Source organism: Antechinus flavipes, chromosome 3 (assembly GCF_016432865.1).
Source record: "Antechinus flavipes isolate AdamAnt ecotype Samford, QLD, Australia chromosome 3, AdamAnt_v2, whole genome shotgun sequence".
Lineage (NCBI taxonomy): Eukaryota > Metazoa > Chordata > Mammalia > Dasyuromorphia > Dasyuridae > Antechinus > Antechinus flavipes.
In genome coordinates, this window is record NC_067400.1 from 272,726,110 (window position 1) to 272,746,701 (window position 20,592).

Sequence of the window (20,592 nt, forward strand, 5' to 3'; positions counted from 1 at the left end):
ATCCACTTCCATCAAAATATGTCCTCATACAATATCGTTGTCGAAGTGTATAATGATCTCCTGGTTCTGCTCATTTCACTTAGCATCAGTTCATGTAAGTCTCGCCAGTCCTCTCTGTATTCATCCTGCTGGTCATTTCTTACAGAACAATAATATTCCATAACATTCATATACCACAATTTACCCAGCCATTCTCCAATTGATGGGCATCCATTCATTTTCCAGTTTCTAGCCACTACAAATAGGGCTGCTACAAACATTTTGGCACATACAGGTCCCTTTCCCTTCTTTAGTATTTCTTTGGGATATAAGCCCAATAGAAACACTTCAGCTCTGATCTTTTCATTAGAAATAGATGAAATTCACTGGTATCATTGAATGTCCATCTTCTCTGCTGAAAAATAATGCTCATTTTAGCTGGATAGTTTATTCTTAGCTGTAATCCAAATTCCTTTGCCTTTTGGAATATCAGATTCCAGGCTTTTGGATTCTTTAAGGTGGAAGCTGGTAGGTCCTGGGTAAATAGACTGGAAGAACTCCAGGAAAAGTCATTGTCAACTAGAGTGAAAAGCATGTTCAGCCCAGGTCAGACTAACTCTGGGAAAGCTGATGAGAAGAACTTAATCACAACAAAATAGTAACTGAGACCCTCAGTCCTGGCTCAGTAAGCAGAGCACAGCAGAGGGGCAGCTTCCAGTACCAGCTCAGAAGGCTGGGAAACCAGGCTGTTTCCTGAACAGAGCAGATAAAGCTACAATCTGCAAACACAAAGGGGTGCTGTGCTTGAAGCCAAGGCTTGGTGCTGCACAGGAAGCTTGGGACAGTGTCCCCTTTACCTCAGGAGAAGAGCTGCACCTTAAAAGTTAAAAAAAAAAAAAAAAAAAAAAAAAAAAAAAAAAAAAAAAGAGGAAATACCAAAAGAAAAGGAAGGAAAATAAGCAAAAAATATAAAAGAACCTTGACCATAGAAAGCTACTATGGTGACAGGGCAGACCAAAAAACAGACTCAGATGAAGACAGGATGTCCACAGAGGAAATCTCAAAGAATGGGATAAATTGGTCTCAAGCCCAAAGTGGCTTCTTGCAGATGCCCATAAAAGACTTCAAAAAGCAAATAAGAGAGCTAGAAGAAAAAATGAGAAAGGAAATGAGAGGTATACATGAGAGAGTCAACAGTTTGCAAAAGGAAGGAAAGAAATTGTCTGAAGAAAACAACTCCTTAAATAGTAGAATAAACCAAATGAAAAGAGACATACAAAAAATAACTGAAGAAAATTACATATTAAAAAGTAGAACAGGGCAAATGGAAGCTAATGACTCTGTGAGACAGGAAGAATCACTCAAATGAAAAAAAAATAAAAAAATGGAAGAAGATATGAAACACCTCATTGGAAAAACAGCCAACCTGGTAAATAGATGAAATTATTGACCTACTTAAGGGCCATGACCAAAAAAAGATTCTGGATAGCATTCTATAAGAGGTCATTAAGGAAAATTGTCCCCAATAGTCTAGAAAATGAGGGGGAAATACTGATTAAAAGAATCCATTGATCACTTTTGGAAAGAGATCCTACAAGGAAATGTTCCCAAGGAACATTGTTGGGAAACTCTAAAACTATAATCTCAATGGAAAAATACTGCAGGTTGCCAGACAAAAACAAAATATTAAAGAGCAACAGTCAGAATTACTCAGGATTTGGCAGCTTCTAAAATAAAGGATCAGAGAATCTGCAATATCATATTCTGGAAGGCAAAGGACCTGGGATTACAACCAAAAATTAACTACTCAGTGAGATTCAGCATCATCCTTTGGGGGAGTCAGTGCAGCCTCAATGAAATCAGCGACTTTCAATTATTTTTATTGAAAAAGCCAAAACTAAATGAAAATTTAGTCTACAATCACAGGACTCGAGAAGCATAGAAAAGTCAAGAGGGGGAAAATATATATTATTTAAAGTTTAATCTGTTTACATCCCTAGATGGGAAAATGATATCTAACTCTTGAAAATTGTGTTACTGGGAGAGACAAAGAGGGACATCACATGGATAGAGGGTATGGTTGTGAATGTGAATATGATGTGCTGACATCAAAGAAAAAGACATTAAAGAATGGAAAAAGGTCTATATTGGGAAAAAAGAGAAAAAGGGAGGTATAATGGGAAAGTTAGTTCACATGAAGAGTTCAAAAGATCTATTATAAGCTAGGGAAAGAAGAGAGGAGGATGAACCTTGTCTGAAGCTTGATATCATTAGTTTTGGCTCTAAAAGAATATAGTCATTCAATTGGGTATAGAAATTTATCTAACCCTATAAAGAAGTTTGAGGAGAAAAAGGAAAGAAAGGGGAAGGGATAGGATAAAAGGGAAGGTAGAGGCACTAGGGGAAAAGGTAAGAGAAGGAGGGAAAGGGTGATAGAAGATAAGGTGGAAAAAAAGCCACAATGACAGAGGACAAAATGGAAAGAGAATAGAAGTATATACAGGGAGAAAATTGGATGGAGGAAAATAAAGAATTGGTGATCATAATTGTGAATGTGAATGGGTTGAACTCAACCATAAAATGGAAGTAAATAAGAGTGCATTAAAAAGCAGAATCCTATAATGTGTTGTTTACAAGAAACACATTTGAGTCAGTGAGATACATACAGAGTAAAGGTAAAAGGCTACCACAGAGTTTATTATGCTTCAGCTGAAGTAAAAAAAAAAAGAGGGGTAACAGTTCTGATCCTCAGATAAAACAAAATGTAAAAAAATAGATCTTATTAAAAGAGATAAGGAAGGAAAATACATCTTGATAAAGGCTACCCTAAATAATGAAGTAGTAATGCTACTAAATGTGTATGCATTAAGTGGTAAAGCAGGCAAATTCCTAGAGAAGATTTTAAGCCAGTTACAGAAAAAAATAGACAGCAAAACATTCTAGTGGGGAACCTTAATATTCTCTCAGAATCAGAACCACAAAATAAACAAGAAAGAAACTAAGGAAATAAATAGGATCCTAGAAAACCTAAAGATGATGGTCTTCTGGAGAAAATTGAATAGTCAGGACAGAAAGGAATATACCTTTTTCTCAATAGTATGTGAAGACCGCATTAGTGTCCTGGATACTTTAGAATCAGCCGGAGTCAGGATAAGCAAAAGTCCTTGGTCTTTATTCTTTGTCGAAAGGAGAGAAGAGAGAGTGGACACAGGAATCTCCTCTTTCTTCTACCCCCCAGAGTCACACTCGCTTGTCCTACTCCACCTTCTAATCCCTCCTCCCAATCTCCCTATACACCAACTGATTGAGCCAGCACAGAATGGTGAGACAGGCCATTTTCCAAGCAAATGCTAATAGAGTATTGTCTAATTGGTAATTAGCCTTAAGTGCTTGCTTGTCCAAACCTCAGTGCATGAACTCAAGAGTTTCAGCCCTTTACAACAATACATGCTACTTACACAAAAATTGAACATAAAAACCTTACAATCAAATGCAGAAAGGCAGAAATAATAAATACTTCCCTTTAAAACCACAATGCAATAAAAATTATATTCAATAAAAAGGAACAAGGAAAGATAAGACTAAAACCAATTGAAAATTAAATAATCTAAATGTAAAGAATAAGTGGGTCAAAACATCACATCACAGAAACAATCCATAATTTCATTCAAGAGAATGATAATGAGACAACATACCAAAACCTATGGGATGAAACCAAAGCAGGTCTTAGGGGAAATATCTTTAAATAGCTACGTGAATAAAATTGAGAGAGATGAGATCAGTGAATTAGGCATGCAACTAAAAAAGTTAGAAAAAGAACAAATTAAAAACTCCCAATTAAATACCAAATTAGAAATTCTGAAAGTCAAAGGAAAGATTAATAAAATTGAAACTAAAAAAACTATGAAAAAAATTAAGAGTTGGTTTTATTAAAACAAAAACAACAAAATAGATAAACTTTTTCTTATTGATCAGAAAAAAGGAAAGAAAAAAAAAAAAACAAATCACCAGCATTAAGAATGAAAAGGGTGAATTTGCCACCAATGACAAAGAAATTAAAGCAATAATTAGAAGGTATTTTGCCCATCTGTATGGCAGCAAGTCTGACAATCTAACTGAAATGGATGAATATTTGGAAAAACACAAATTTCCTAGGTTAACAGAAGAGGAAATAAATCACTTACATAGAAAAAGAAATTGAACAAATCATTAATGAACTCCCTAAGAAAAAATCTTCAGGGCCAGATGAAATTACAAGTGAATTATACCAAACATATAAAAAACACTTAATTCCAATACTATGTAAACTATTTGGAAAAAAATAGGTAAAGAAAGAGTACTGCCAAATTCCTTCTGTGACACAAACTAGGAAGAGCCAAAACAGAGAAAGTTAGTTACAGACCAATCTCCCTAATGAATATCGATCCAAACATTTTAAATAAAATATTAGTAAAGAAATTACAGTAACTTAGCAGGATAATATACTATGACCAAATGGGATTTGTGCCAGGAATGCAGCTGGTTCAATATTAGGAAAACTATTACCATCCTATGATAATCTCAATAGATGCTAAGCTTTTAATGAAATACAACATCCATTCCTATTCACAACACTAAAGAGCATAGGGATAAAGGGAGCTTTCCTTAAAATAATAAGAGTATCTTATCCAAAATCTACAGCAAGCATTATTTGTAATGGAGAGAAGCTGGACTCATTCCCAATAAGAACAGAAGTGAAATAAGAATGCCCATTATCACCACTATTGTTCCACATTATATTAGAAATTCTGGCTTTAGCAACAAGAAAAGAAAAAGAAATGAAAGGAATAGGCAGTTAAGAAATAAAACTATGGTTTTTGTAAATGATATGAAGATATACTTCGAGAATTCTAGAAAATCACCCAAGAACCTATTGAAAACAATTCATAGCATTAGCAAAGTTGTGGGATATAAATTAAATGCACACAAATCATCAGTGTTTCTATATATTACTAACAAAGCCTATCAGCAAGAGATAGAAAGAGGAATACCATTTAAAATTACAGTAGATAAAATAAAATACTTGGGTTCTTTCTGCCAAGACAAATCCAAGCACTGTATGAACACAGTTATGAAATACTTCTCATACAAAGTCAGATCTAAATAGTTGGAAAAATATGAATTGTTTATGGCTAGGCTGAGCTAATATAATAAAAATGACAATTCTGCCGAAATTGTTCTACTCGTTCATTCACTGCCATACCAAACTGCCAAAACATTATAGAACTAGAAAAAATTAATAAAATTCATTTGGAAGAGCAAAATGTTAAGAATATCAAGGGAATTAATGGGGAAAAAAATACAGATGATAGTAGCTTAGCAGTACCAAACCTAAAATTATATTAAAAAGCATTAGTCATCAAAACCATTGGGTACTGGCTAAGAAATAAAGTGGTGGATCAGTGGAATGGAGTAGATTTACTTGATGACAAGACCTATAGCAATCTAATATTTGATAAATCCTCAAACTTACACTTCTGGAATAAGAAAAAGTGTTGGGAAAATTGGAAAATAATATATCAGAAACTAGGCATAGACCTTTTTGTCACACCCCATATCAAAATATGGTCAAAATGGACACATGATTTGGGCATAAAGGATAATACCATAAACAAATTGGGAAAACTTGGAATAATTTACCTATCACATCTTTGGAGAAGGGAGAAATTTATGACTAAAGAACTAGAGAATATTGTAAAAGTTAAAATGGATTATTACATTAAATTAAATAAAGTTTTGCACAAACAAAACCAACAGAAACAAGATTAAAAGGAAATTACAAAGTTGGGAAAAAATCTTTATAGCCCATATTTCTGATAAAGATCTCATTTTTAAAATGTATTAAGGAATTGTGTTGAATTTATAAGAATACAAATTTCATTTCCCAATTGATCAAAGGATATGAACAGACAATTTTCAAATAACAAAATTCAAGCCAAATATAGTTATATGAAAAAGTGTTCTTTATCACTATTAATTACAGAAAAGCAAATTAAAACTACTCTAAGATACTACCTCACACCTCTCAGATTGGCTATGAAGATGATAAACGTTGGAGGGGATGTGGGAAAACTGGTACACTAATGTATTGTTGGTGGAGTTGTGAACTGATCCAGCCATTATGGAGAGCAATTTGGAACTATGTCCAAAGGGCTATAAAACTGTGCAAACCTTTTGATTAGTAATGCCATTACTGGGTCTCTTTCCCAAGGAAATCATAAAGGAGAAGAGGACCCACATGTACAAAAATGTTTGTAGCACCTCTTTTTGTAGGAGCAAAGAATTGGAAAAAGAGTGGATGCCCATCAATTGGGGAATGGTTGAATAAGCTGTGGTACATGAAGGTAATGGAACATTATTGTTATATAAAAAATGGTGAACAAACTGATTTTAAAAAGGCCTGGAAAGATTTATACTGAGAGAAACAAACAGAACCAGGAATAACTTGTATACAATAGCTGCAAGAATGTGTGATGATCAACTATGAAAGATTGGGTTTTTCTCAGTGGTTCAGTGATCCAAAGCAATGCATCCAGAAAAAGAACTAGAGACTGAATGTAAATCAACACATGCTATGTTCACTTCTTTTTTATATTTTTCTTTTTTTTTTTTCTCATGGTTTTTCCCTTTTGCTCAGATTTTTCTCTCCCAATATGATTTATAATGTAATGTGTGTTAAAATAAACAAATAATCAAACAAATTAAGTTTTTTAAAAAAAAGAGATGATCAAATGAGAGAATGTCTATGAAGCACTTAACCACATAGTTGGTGCTATATAAATACAAGCTTTTATTATTACCATATTATATTTATTTCACTAAGTGAGAGAAAAGAGAGAGGGAAAGAGGAAGAGCTAAGGCAAGAGATTCTTGGAGAACACTGCATTATAGGGCAGGATATCAGTCATAATTTGGTAAAGAAAACTAAGGACTACTCACAAAAGTAAGAGAGCAAGCAGTGTTCCCACTACTGATCTAAGGGATTATATCCAATTGGATATGATGATTAGCAGCATCACAGGCATTGAATTTGGCATTAAGATATCTCGGTAGTTTCGAAGAAAACAGCTTTGTTTTACTGATAAGAGAAAAATATATTGCCAGGGGTTGAGAAGTGACATAAAAGGAGTAATTTAATAGAGGGATCATGTTAAAAAACAATATACATTCTTCTTTGTTCTAAGCCATCCTTAGCCTCATATTTTTCTCTCATATCTTATGTAGCTTTATTAATCTCTTTAAGTCTTTATAGACTTGAGCTTAAAAATTAATAAAATCTGCCCTTGATACTACTAGTTCTGATTGTGTTAACTTTGTGGTTGTAACCCTAAGTATCCTTAAAATGTTGTTAATCCATTTAATATTTTGAATATCTAGATAATTGGAAAATTGGAAATATGCCACTGACAGAATCTCATATTTTTGTGGTTAGTAGCAAATATTATGGGTCAGAGCACCAGCCCTGAAATAGGAAGATCTGAATTAAAATCTGGTCTCAGTCACTTAACACTTCCTAGCTGTGTGACCCTGGGCAAGTCACTTAATCCCAGTTGCCTCAGGAAAAATATTGTGGCTCCCTCCCTCTCTTCCTCTCTCCCATTTTCCCTTCCTCCTTCCTTCCTTTCCTCTCTTCCTCTTCAAATTTGTCCAACACCATTTTAAATATGTTTAATCACTTGTATTTCCTGAAAGAACTTTTTGAGACAGAGATCTGGAGTTAGGGCAAATAATAGATTATCTTTGTTATAGAGATGAAGGTTTATATTAGTTATTCTGATTAGGTATTTAAAAATCTGTTTGAGAATAAAAGTTAATTCTGCTTTAATGAATTCAAGATAAGATTGCTAATTAAGTACTTATAGTGTATTCATTGCTGTTATAGAAAAGAAACTTGTCTTAAACAACAACATCCAAATCATGTAGGCCAATTAATATCACTTCTTTGCCTTTTTTGGAGAAATAAATGGTCTTATTTAGAAAATTTTTCATCTCACTTTCATTGTAAATCATAAATATATTTTTAAATCAAATCTGCCTGATTGTGGGAAGTAAGCCTTTTCATTTTTCTAATTAACATCCTTCTGCCCTTTCATTGATACGAAGCTTTCCTCATTATAATAAAATTGATTTTCTATTGGTACTCAATAAGACCACATTGTATATAAAATGAAATTTTCTTGCCTGTAATTGCTTGTTCTTGTACTAGTAGTTTGTAGCAGATCAGTTAAACATCATTTGTAGTATATCAAAAGACTGTATTAATAGACATAGAATCTATTGGTACTATTATAGAATTATGAACATAGTTTGAAGTTTTATGTTTTCAGTATGTGATTTATTCAGGATATATGGAGAAGAAAACTTTAAATGGAATGAAATATAATAACTGTTTTCTCTTGGATTTTCTTGAGGTATAACTGTTTTCTAAGTGGAAGATAGTTGATCAATTGAATAATTCATTTTACTTAATATGATTTGGGTCTCTTAATTTCTTCAGCATTGTAACAAATTATACCCTAGCAATTTCTAACCCTTATGGTATATTTTCATATTCTCATTTATGAAAGCAACAATGTAATGCCACACTTATTCTGTGGTACACATATTCTAAAATCAGCTCCTTTATTTTAAACCAGTAGAAGTAACATTTTTAAAAAAGTATTCTCTCTTTCTCCTCTGTCTTACTTGCTTTCTCTCTTGCTCTCTTGTAAACCATATCCACTAAAACTGTTTCACTCTTAATAACTACTCACCATGCCAGATACTGAGGATGCAAAAGCAAAATTGTACAAACTTCAGGTTTTTTTTTTTTTGCAAAAAAAAATAAAGTTATGGAAATTGTATGTCTAATTATAGATTAGGAAGAGTATTGTTCTATTTGTATTTCTCATGAAGCTATTATTTTTTTCCTTCATTCTTTAAAAAAAAAATTAATAGCATTTTATTTTTCCAGTAAATGTAAAGAGAGTTTTCAACATTCATTTTTGTAAGTTTTTATGTTCCAAAATTTTCTCCCTACCTTACTTATCTTCCCCTTCCCCAAGACAGCAGGTAATCTGATATAGGTTAAATATGTCCAGTTCTTTGAAACATATGTCCATATTTGCCATATTATGCAAAAAGAATCATACCAAAAAGAGAAAAAACCATGAGAAAGAAAAATAATGAACAAAACAAAGGTAAAAATAGTATCCTTTCATCCATATTTAGTCCCCATAGTTCTCTCTCTGGATGCAGATGTTATTTTCCATCCCAAGCCTATTGGAATTGCCTTAGAATTACTTTGTTGTTGAAAATAGCCAACTCCATCACAGTTGATTATGACATAATCTTCTTGTTACTGTGTATATTGTTCTCTTGGTTCTTCTCACTTTGTTCAGAATCAATTCATGAAAATCTTTCCAGGCTTGCGTGTTCATCCTTTCTTATGGAACAGTCTTTTTCCCTTATATTCATATCTATACTTAGTTCAGCCATTCCCCAACTGATGGGCATCCACTCAAATTCCAGTTATTTACCACTTAAAAAAAACCTTACTATAAACACTTTTGCACATGTGAGTCTTTTTCCCTCTTATTTTCTTTCATTCTTTAAATTATCTGCAATTAGAGATGTTTGGAAGATATATAGCTTCTCAACCAAATAGGAAAAGGCTAGGTAAATTAGCTTTTGATTCTGTGATTTTCTAAACTAGTTAGTTAACTTGGTGTTAATAATGAGGTACAAACAGAAAAATTCAATTCTGAAGCTAAAATTAGAAAATGACTGAGCTGGAAGGAACTTTGGAGGCCATCTAAATTTACCTTATATATAGGATATCAATCTCTTATACATCATTCAGACTGTGCTTGATTACTTCTGGTTAGGGTAAATCTGCTATCTCCCACAGCTATCCTTTCTAGTTTGGGGTAGTTTTAATTGTTAGGTATTTTTTCTTTTGTTTACATTAAGCTTATAATTATCAAACAACTATTCTTGATTAGACTAGAGACTCTAGTTCATCTCACACATGCCTTAGTGAGCTTATCATCCGTCTGTGCCTTGTCATTTCATTAATCTTGTCCATGTTTTCCCATAAATTCCCTGGAGGGACTTTAGTCAGAATGCTTGGGGACTTTTTCTACATCAGTGGTCTCTAAAATTTTTTGATAGTTCTCTTTCTCAATAAATAAATTTTGAACATGTATTAATATAAATATATGTATTTATAAATTTTAATATGGTGATGGTATAAATTATTAATATATTTATATAATAGGTTTAGCACATTAAAGTTTTCAAATACTTTATCATTTAATTTACATCCTCCCAACAACTCTTTGAGATAGATGCTGTTAATTATTACCATTTTACAAATGAAATAACTGCGGTTGACAGAGATTAAATAACTTCCTCAGGTCATCTCTTGTGATGAGAAACGATAAGAGTCTGAATTAAGGTGGTTGCTATGTGATGGGACAGAAGATGAAGGGGATGATTGCAAGAGCTATTGTTGAAATAGAAACAAAAAAAATATAGGGAACTGCTTGAACACATGGAATAAATAAAGATGAAAACTCTAGGGTGACATTGAAATTATAGATGTAAAGAATGGCAATGATAATGATGCCCTTGACAAAAATTTGTGAAATTTGAAAAAGAAGTCTAAGGGGCAGGTTACTATAATGGGCACTATAATACAGGAGCTCACCCATTTATACTTAACCATCCTATGTCATTCTCTCCCATCCAAATAGAAAAGAGGACCAGGGGGAGACACGACTTATTTCATAGATGCCTTTGGAAGGACATATGCCATAGTCATAAGGTGATGAGAGTAGAAGTACACTGTGGGGCAGATGGGAAAAGTTAGTGACAGGTTTAGAGTTGGGTTATAAAAGCCTTGAAAGCCCCAAGACTTGGTGCAAAAGGAGGTAAACTGGGAAATAAATAGGAAGGGATAGAGTAGAGGAATAACGGATGAAGAAAGGGAAGTGCTTTCATTGAGGAGGATGAGATCAAATCCATCTTATTTTGCAATTGATTGATCACAAACCTTGATGTCATGTCACATTTTAGTCTGTTGCTCTAAATCACTTGAAAATTCTTGGAAAGCCGTGGAGCGATTTGGGCTTTCCATTATTTTTCCCTTGTTCTTGATATTTTGCTGTCTCTATGATCTGTGCTGGAGATAGATTAAATTTTGCCTTCTGAGGTAATTTCTAGGCTCCTGGCTCCTTTAGGCTCCTTATTGTGGCAATTTTATTACATTAATTAATTATCTTAAGAGTTCTAAATAGTTTTGATTTCTGTTCTTTTACTCATTTCTTATTTTTTTGTGGGGGTCAACGACTTTGCCTTGTTTGCTCATTTTAGTTTTTAAATTTGACCTTATTTTGATTATTTTAGCCAGTTATTCTGGCAGTTCATGGGCAATTGATTTGAGAACTGACTTTTAAATTTATAATGAGTAATTTCTTGTTTGTTAAATAAAGTATAATCAAGTGTGTGTGTGTGTGTGTGTGTGTGTGTGTGTGTGTGTGTGTGTGATTTTATTTGGTACATCCCCTTTTTTCCCTCAATGTGTTCATGATATAAAGACATGAAATCTTTGGACTATAATGTCTCCTTTTTAAATCCTGTACTATGCTTTCTAGGCTTTTTTTTTTTTTTTTTCAGCCTCCTTTATGCATACTTTTGCCTTTGGTGTCATGAACTTTGATAAGGTTTTGATACTATATTGCCTCTCAAATTCTTGAAAAAAGCTTTCAAGTTTCTTTTAGTCCCTCCCCCCCCCACCTCCATTACCATTTTCAATTCTTACAGTTAGTCCCCATTTCATGTAATTTCAAAACCAGTGATTGCATGCCACAATTTAGCTGTCTTGAAAATTAGCTAGTGGTTCCAACAAGGACTAAATATAAAAACATAACTAATTTGGCATTAACATCAATCATTAATGGGGAAAAACAGGTCTATTAAGTGTACTTGCCCACTATCTGTCATATTATAAGGGGCAGTGTAAAAATTTTTTTAACCTGATGTATTCCTTATTTCTACATTGGCTTTCCTTCTCCTTTCAGAAGAAAAGCTGGTCTAACTTGACTTTTAGTACAATTCTTAAGTAGAGATTAGAAGATTAATACAAGATCTTTGCTGTTGTGATTATATTGTTAAAAAAAAGAGATGTGTGATATTATACTAATTATTATGATAATTTCTGCCTAAGAAATATAATGTAATAGCCCTAGGGAAAATCAGAATTATTTTGCTTAATGAGTATAACTTGGAGCTAAAAAAATTTAATTGCTACTTGGGAGTAATTTCCTATTGTGTGTTTTTGTTTCTAAAGTTTTCAGTACAAGAATGAGAGTGAATGTCTACTTTTAAATGTGGAAAAATATAATTGCTTATTACAGTCAAAGCTAGCTTTGGGGTAGAATTTTCCTACTGTAGAATTGGGTATACCATTCCATAAAAAGAAAATATAATTCTCTATTATAAATATAGTTTGTGAGAGTTCATATGAATAAAGTTATAGTTTAAGAATTACCAATAGCTTTATTTCTTGCCATAGAAAATGACTGAAATATTGGAGCATCATTTCTATTGGAAGGCCAATTAACATCCATTCCTCAAATACTTGATCACCATTAGCCCTGGCATGGCGCAAAGCAGTCCACAGCTTGATGTCCAGATACTCCATGATCTTCGGCAACTTTTCCCTGAGATTCCAGAGGGTGTGGTATCACAATGCATGTTGCAGGTAAACTGCATAGTAATGATATAGAAATATAAAACAATAATTTCCCCTAGAATTTGTAGTTTGAGCTATTGTCTACACTTAAGTTAAAAAAATAAAATCTTGGAAACATGAGGTAAACAATTGTGAAAAATGAAATAAAAGGAAAGACTTCAAAAGAACAACTTCGGTAATTTCTCCTTTTTATTTTTTGTGTAGTTTCTTCAGCTCCCAAATTCTGAGTGTAATAATATTGTTCTAAATTCCTGCATGAAATCTTGTTTATACTTTAAAGTATTAACTTCTTTTCACCCTATTATAAAAAATGTTTTAGGCATTTTATTATCATGTTATGTTTATAGTATTTCATAATCTTTATACCAGGTAAATCTACTTTCTTGAAATTAAACCCAGTCAACTTGTCTTGTTATATTTAGAAGTAGAAAATATCCTTTTAATGAAATGGATGGTACTTCACCATTTCTTTGTAGTTCCCAAGAAGAATGAAGGCTCTTTCCATAGAGTTCATTAGATCTGTGGTTAACTTTATATTATCACCACCTAAGAACCCCCTTCCCTCCCAAAAAAAAATTGGGAAGATTTCTTTAAACTTGCTAAGTATGACCTTTCTTCAGGCTTTTCATTTATTTCTTTATATTCCCACTGCTTATCATAATACCTACAACATTTCTTTGAACCTGTGAAAGTATGGTCAGAAAGATCTATCTGGTTACAATTCCTGACTCTAGTGCATATAGGCTCTGTGATCACCCGCAGATGCCATAACAACTTAGTTCCCCAGGAAACCCTTTAAAAATATGTTACAGTAACTTTGCTTATCTACATAAATGGAGGGAATTTCATAAACAGCAGGTCTTTACAAGGTTTACCTGTGTAATGTTTTACCTCATAAACACAAGAAATGTTTGACTTGAATTACTTGGTCTTTTCTAGCACTTCCACTTCACTCCCCATGTCTATTTTAGTTTTAACAGATGGTTCAGATATACAAACTAAATTTTACTTACATTGTGAGGATTCAGAGATATAGTTGATATAAGTCATGAGTACAGTGTCACATTACTCAGTTAATTCAGTACTTCTTCACAATATTAAATCATCTTTCCCTCTTTTAGTCTATGAACCTTTTCAGATATCCTTTATTTTTGGGGGTTTAGGGAGATAGAGTTGAAAGTCTTAGCCTCTGCCTTTGGGTCCATAGACTTTAGTCCCCTTTTGTTTTTTTTAGAGAAGTAAAATCATTTCCTGCTTGAGTTTTTATTTTGACTTCTGTTGAGTAACCCTTAGCAAATCAGATTATTTGCTCTGTTTGCTCTGGTGTTTCCCCCCCAAATTCCCTAGTTGTAAATATGTCTCCTGTTTTAAAAAAAACTTGTTTTAAGTTGTTTTCTTTGTTTAACTTAATTTTTTTCTTTTGAATAAAGTGTATGGCAAAGCTGAGGAACAGAAATGTGAAATCTTCTTTGAATTTTAAGTATTTAGGAAGTTCACATTGGAATTGTTCTCAAATCCAGTAAAGACTGGATTACCATGTTTTATCAATGTTTCATCAAATTTTAGCAAAGTTGAGTTGATCTATTAATTAAATTATTGAATTCAGAGTTGCCTATTAATGCCATTCACACCTAACATTGTGCCAAAAGTGGAGGATGTTTTCCCTATTTTTAATTTTAACTGACATTTAATGACTGAATGAAAAAAAAATCTATCTATCTACCTATCTATCTATGTATATATATATATATTTTAAGTGCTGACTGTGCAGAGCATAGTGTTAAGTTATGAATATAAAAGCAATGAAAAGTACTTGTCTTCAAAGAGTTTGCATTTTAATGGGGATTTAACACACATATTGGAATGGTCTTTAAAGGAGAGGTATTTTAGTTCACATGATTACAGGAGTGGTTAGTGGAACAATAGGGAATAGTATATATCTTATCCAGAGCAAAACAAAGTTTATTTCATCTTGGTTCCAGAACTGGAGGGGGAGACAAAGTTGAGGAGAGGGTAGCTTAGTAGAGAATGGCTTTTGTGATAAAGGAGGTAGGAAATAACTTGAAGATTGCCTGGAACTTTTCTGACATGATATTTTTGGAGACACCATCAGTAGAGTAGAGCTCTAGGCATAAATTTCTTCAGGGCATTATTTTTGGCCTGCACTGTTAAGAAGGTAGTTATAATCATATTGGTAGGGCAGGAGTATGGGGCCTGCTTACTTTGTTGTACATACAATATTATTAAACAACCAACATTTTATCAGTACTTTATAAGAAAATTTTATCGGATATTTTTAGTTCATATATATATAACTGCCCTTTTGAAGTAATAATCAACAGACATTATTAACTGCCCTTGGGCTAGAAAAATAATGTGAACTAGGTGTGAAATAATAAAAGTAATTTTTAAATCCCTTTTCAGTATTTAAAATTATGCTCTTTTCTATGCCTAAAATATTTTACCATGTCTCTGTTAGGCTTTGCTTGAGCTTAACATTATTTATAGTATTATTTCATTAGTGTAGCAATATAACTTTGCCCATTTTCTCCCTTCTTAGAATAATAACAACCTGGAAGCTTGCTGTCGAGCCCTTTCACAGGAAAGCAGCAAATACTTGTATATGGAGTACCAAAGTCCAGATGACAACAGGATGAATAGAAATCGCTTTTTGCACATTAATCTGGGTGTCCATCCGCCTAGTAACTACCATACAGGAGATGGAGCTCAACTTAATGGTGGTCGAACACTGGTACATAGTTCAAGTGATGGTCATATTGATCCACAACACACCCCAGGTAAACAGCTGATATGTTTAGTTCAGGAACCACACTCGGCCCCAGCCGTTGTGGCTGCTTCTCCTAACTACAACCCATTTTTTATGAATGAACAGAATAGAAATGCAGCTACTCCTCCTCCACAACCACCTCAACAGCCATCTTCCATGCCAACAGGAATGAATACATCTGCTATGCAAGGGCCTTCACCACCACCACAGCCACCTCCCTCATACATGCATATACCTCGTTATAGTACAAATCCGATTACTGTTACAGTATCACAAAACCTCCCCTCTGGACAAACTGTTCCCAGAGCTTTACAAATTCTTCCACAAATTCCAAGCAATCTCTATGGGTCTCCTAGTTCTATATATATTAGGCAAACATCTCAAAGTTCATCAGGAAGACAGACTCCTCAGAACACACCTTGGCAGTCCTCACCACAAGGCCCCATACCACATTATAATCCACGTCCTTTACCTGTTTATCCACATCAGCAAAACTACCAGCCTTCTCAGTATTCTCCCAAACAGCCACAGATCCCTCAAACTGCTTATCGATCACCACCTACTTCTCAGTGTCCTTCACCTTTTGGTTCTCCTCAGCATCAAGTGCAACCTCCTCAGTTGGGCCACCAGAGCTCACATGTCTTTATGCCACCTAGTCCTTCAACTACTCCACCCCATCTGTATCAAGCACCTCCAAGCTATCAGAAACAGGGAGGTCATTCGATATCCTATCTCCCTTACAGTGCATCTAGCTTATCCAAAGGTTCCATGAAGAAGATAGAAATTACAGTTGAGCCCCCTCAAAGACCTGGGACAACAATTAATAGAAGTCCTTCACCAATAAGTAATCAGCCATCTCAACGGAACCAACACCCATTATACACAGCCACTACTCCACCTTCAAGTTCTCCTTCAAGAGGAATGTCGAATCAGCCCAAACCTCCATTTAGTGTTAATCCAGTATATATCACATACACCCAACCAACTGGACCTTCGTGTGCTCCTACGCCATCTCCTCGGGTAATGCCAAACCCAACGACAGTTTTCAAAATTACAGTAGGCCGAGCAACAACTGAAAATCTTTTAAATTTAGTGGACCAAGAAGAGCGTTCTGGAGCACCTGAACCTATTCAACCCATTTCATTGATACCAGCATTGGGAGGAGAAAAAGGAAGCCATAAGTATCAGAGAAGTTGTAGTTCTGGATCTGATGATTATGCCTATACTCAAGGTAAGTTTTTCTAGTTTACTTGAAATTTAGTCTTTATGATGATTTTCCCCTGTGGTGTTTTATTTACAGAACTAATAATTTTTCTTTATGTCAGATATTTTTATTGAGAAGTTTTTTTTTTTTTTTTGAAATTGTATTAATGTTACCTATACTGGATGGTTATCAGCTTCTGGCTAGACAAAGAATGTTTTCAACATTGGAAAAATAATTTTATGAAGATACTAAGAAAAAATATTGACTTGAGACACATTAAAAAAAACAGAATTCACGGAAATATGTTAGACATTTGGTGAAAGTATGATAAAGAAACATGAATTAGTATTTCAAAAAGTAGTGATGAAAAAAATTAATAAATATAAGTAGAAATGAAAATAGCAATGGAAAGGTTTCAGTATTGTGGCTCTTGATCCTTTAAAATAAGTGGGATATATAAATCAACTCAGGTTGTGTAGCAGTGTTTTAAATTAAAGATACCCTACAGACTAGGGGAAAGGACCGGGTTTTCACTGATTTTTAAGAAAGGTAATTTTTGTTATTTTTGTATGTCCTTTTAAAAATTATTAGTTACAGCTAAAATATGCCTCAGTATAGGAATAGGGATAATTTTTGATAAACTTTAAAATATTTTCTCTGTTCTAATATTAAGAATAGCTTGAATCTTACTTTAATATGCATATGATTTTTTTTGCCTCACCCTTTCAAGAAAGAAATTACAAATGGCAGTGACAATAGTTAGGAAAAAAATCAGAAGATAATGTAGTCAACTGTTTGAACTTTGCATTTTAGTATTGTATAGAAATTGTCAATTGACTATTTCAATGTTAATCTTTACAATGACTTTATAATGCTATAGCCTTGCTATTACATCAGCGAGCAAGGATGGAGAGGTTAGCAAAACAATTGAAACTTGAGGAAGAAGAACTAGAGCGATTGAAGGCTGAAGTTAATGGTATGGAGCATGATCTTATGCAGAGACGACTTAGAAGAGTTAGCTGTAATACAGCAATCCCAACTGTAAGTAATTGTGTGTGTGTATGTAAGCATGTATATGTGTATGTCTGTATATGTGTATACGTGTATGTGCCTGTGTGTTTTTAAAAATAGGTATGGGATGATGGTCCCATTCATCCAGTTTGTGTAGGAAACATGAAGTGTTTTTGGCCACTTATAAGAACAGAAATAGACTATAAATGTTTTAACATATTTATTATTATTAAAAATAAAAAATGGACTAGTGTTTTCAGAGAAAATATATTAGCAAATTCTTTAATTAATGGCTTGTTTACTGTTGGGTTCATGACTAATCAGTATTTATTTGAACTAAGGCTTCTTACTATCATTAATTCTTGTTAATCAATAAGAGTGTTCTGAGCACTAGCTTTGTACAAAATAATATGCCTTAATTTAAGGAATTTTAAAAGAGAAAGACCTTCCTTCCTCAAGCAAGTTTGCATTTCCATAAGAATATATCATTTTAGTATTGCATTTTGTAAGAAAAAGTCCAAGTTCAGTCATTATTTAAAAAATCCAAGCATAGTCATTGTTTTAAAATGATAGTTGTAATACAGTTGTGTGTAGAGCCTTATTTATCTAAAAACAGAAAGCTTGCTTAAAAAATTGAAATATAAACCATACCCAGCCTTGAATTTACTAATCATTCTTCCTATTGTTAGTAAATCTTTGGTAGAATTTAAACATTATTAGGATTTGCCAAGTTTTTTTTGAGAGTCAGTTTAGGTACTTATAATTAATATTTTAATTTTTTTGTCTTAAATTACATTATTAAAAATTAAGATTTCATTTTTCTCTCTCTATATAGTGTTCCATTTGGTTTTCTGGTAGTTTTTGGAGCAGCCTTTGTTTCAGTTGAGTAATCATCATGAGAATAGCCAGGGATGAAGTTCAAATTCTTTATTATCTCCTTCAAAGTCTAGTTTCCTTGCCTGGGACCTGGGCTAGCTTTCTTGGAGGCCTTCTGGAGTCTTGGTTTCAGTGGAGAAGTGAAAGAGGAGAGCCTGCCACCATGGTGGTGTGAGATGGATTGAATCTGTCTGGCTGAGTTTGTCCCAGCTTATATGCTCTACTATAATTAGATCATTTATAGTATACTGATAAACCAATCATTATACCACTAGGGAACCATTATTTGTTCAGAGAGTAAATCAGTCATACTCAACTAGAGAACTATTAATCACCGCACTAAACTACATAACCATTGTCTTATCAATTCCACTGAATTAGCACCTTGTAAGAATACTTGTTTCAAGTACTGAGTTCTGGCCCATAACATCTCCCACTTTCTTTTGTTTTAGAATATAGGTGGTCATGCCCTCCTGACTTCTCAGAAAAAGGGGTGAAAACACCATAAAAGGAGGTGATCATGCCTTCCCTGACTCCTCAAAAAAGGGGTGAAAACACCATAAAAGGAGGTGATCATGCCTTCCCTGACTCCTCAAAAAAAGGGGTGAAAACACTATAAAAAGAGGTGATCATGACCTCCCTGACATCTCAGGAAGGGAGATGAAAACACCAAAGGGAAATGGGGAATCAAACCAGATTAGCAGGTTTCTGAAGCGACTCACTTGAAACAGGTATACATAAACCCATCAACATGGGAGGTATTACACAAGCACTTAGCAATATAGCACAGGGTAGTAGTGATATAACAAAAAACGTGAATCAACATGAGGAATTATACATGTCCATAAGTCCTAGAAATAGTCCAAAACCATTCTATTGTCCATTACTTAATTACTTTATATGTCAGGGAATCCAATAATTCCTGCGAGTTTGGAAATCTTGCAATTGTCTCTTCATGGGTCAGGGAATCCAATGATTCCTGCAGATTTTGAAGTCCTGTATCAGTCTTATCATGTCTCAGGGAATCCAATGATTCCTGCTGGTTTTGAATTTCTGCAATAGTCTTATCAACAATTTTTCATCTTAGGGAATCCAATGATTCATGTAGGTTTTAAAGTCCTGCAACAGTCTCATTATCAGCCATGCTCTTTCAGTGTCAGATGTTTCTTAGGTCTTCTCCTTTGTTTTGAGTTTTTTTTTCTCTTTTTCTGTCTCTCTCAAGGTGCTTGTTGCCACCCATTTGATTCCTTCTTCATTTGTAGAGATACAAGTATACCCTCTCCCCCAAGCAGTCGCTTCCATTCACCATTTTCAGGATCTTTCCTCATCACCTGGCAATTGCATTGGAAATGCTTGCACTGGGCACTGTCCTTCTGTTTTGTTAAAAAGCCTGTATTCTGTAATCCCTTTCTGCCATCTGATTGCTTGTCTGCTGATTGATCATGTAATCCCTTTCTTCCATCGAATTACTTTTTGGCTGATTGATCATATCAGAGTATTGAACTTGTAAAGACTCTCTGAGTATATACTTGGCTGCCATCATGCCTCACTTGTTTTTTGTTTGAGGTCTTGGAGCTGGGCCCCGCCTCTTGTTTCCCTGGGTCAGTCTACATTCTGAGGCCCAGTGGAAGTGTTTCATTTTGGACATAGAGTTTTTGGTCTTGTTCTACCATCCTGTCTTCTCACTCTATCTGCATGCAAACATTGAGCTTTCAGATGCCCTATTTTCCCACGTTGAAAACATTGATGAGTCTCTCTGGAAATCCCTTGCCACAAGGACCCCTGATTTTACATGTTCTTCATCATAGCCGGGTATAAAAGGTATTTGTGCCCACTGTGTCACAGTGTCCTAGAATGATTCTTCTACAAATCTCATTAGCATTTTCTCTAGCAAGTTGTTTGATCATTATTCCTGGATTGCTGGATTTTCTCCAATCATTTCTATGACACTGTTTGCAG

At 34.0% G+C, this 20,592-nt stretch overlaps 1 protein-coding gene across 2 annotated transcripts in view; it reads left to right on the plus strand.

The window, feature by feature from the left end:
- The window catches only part of TAB3 (TGF-beta activated kinase 1 (MAP3K7) binding protein 3), an 86,598-nt gene that overhangs the window by 33,437 nt on the left and 32,569 nt on the right, over positions 1-20,592 (plus strand). For both annotated transcript variants that reach the window (XM_051985051.1, XM_051985050.1), the window contains 3 exons: positions 12,575-12,763; positions 15,315-16,773; positions 17,627-17,787. In XM_051985051.1, the coding sequence (XP_051841011.1) occupies positions 12,662-12,763; positions 15,315-16,773; positions 17,627-17,787 (1,722 nt within the window). In that variant the 5' untranslated portion in view covers positions 12,575-12,661. The remainder of the gene's footprint in view (positions 1-12,574; positions 12,764-15,314; positions 16,774-17,626; positions 17,788-20,592) is intronic.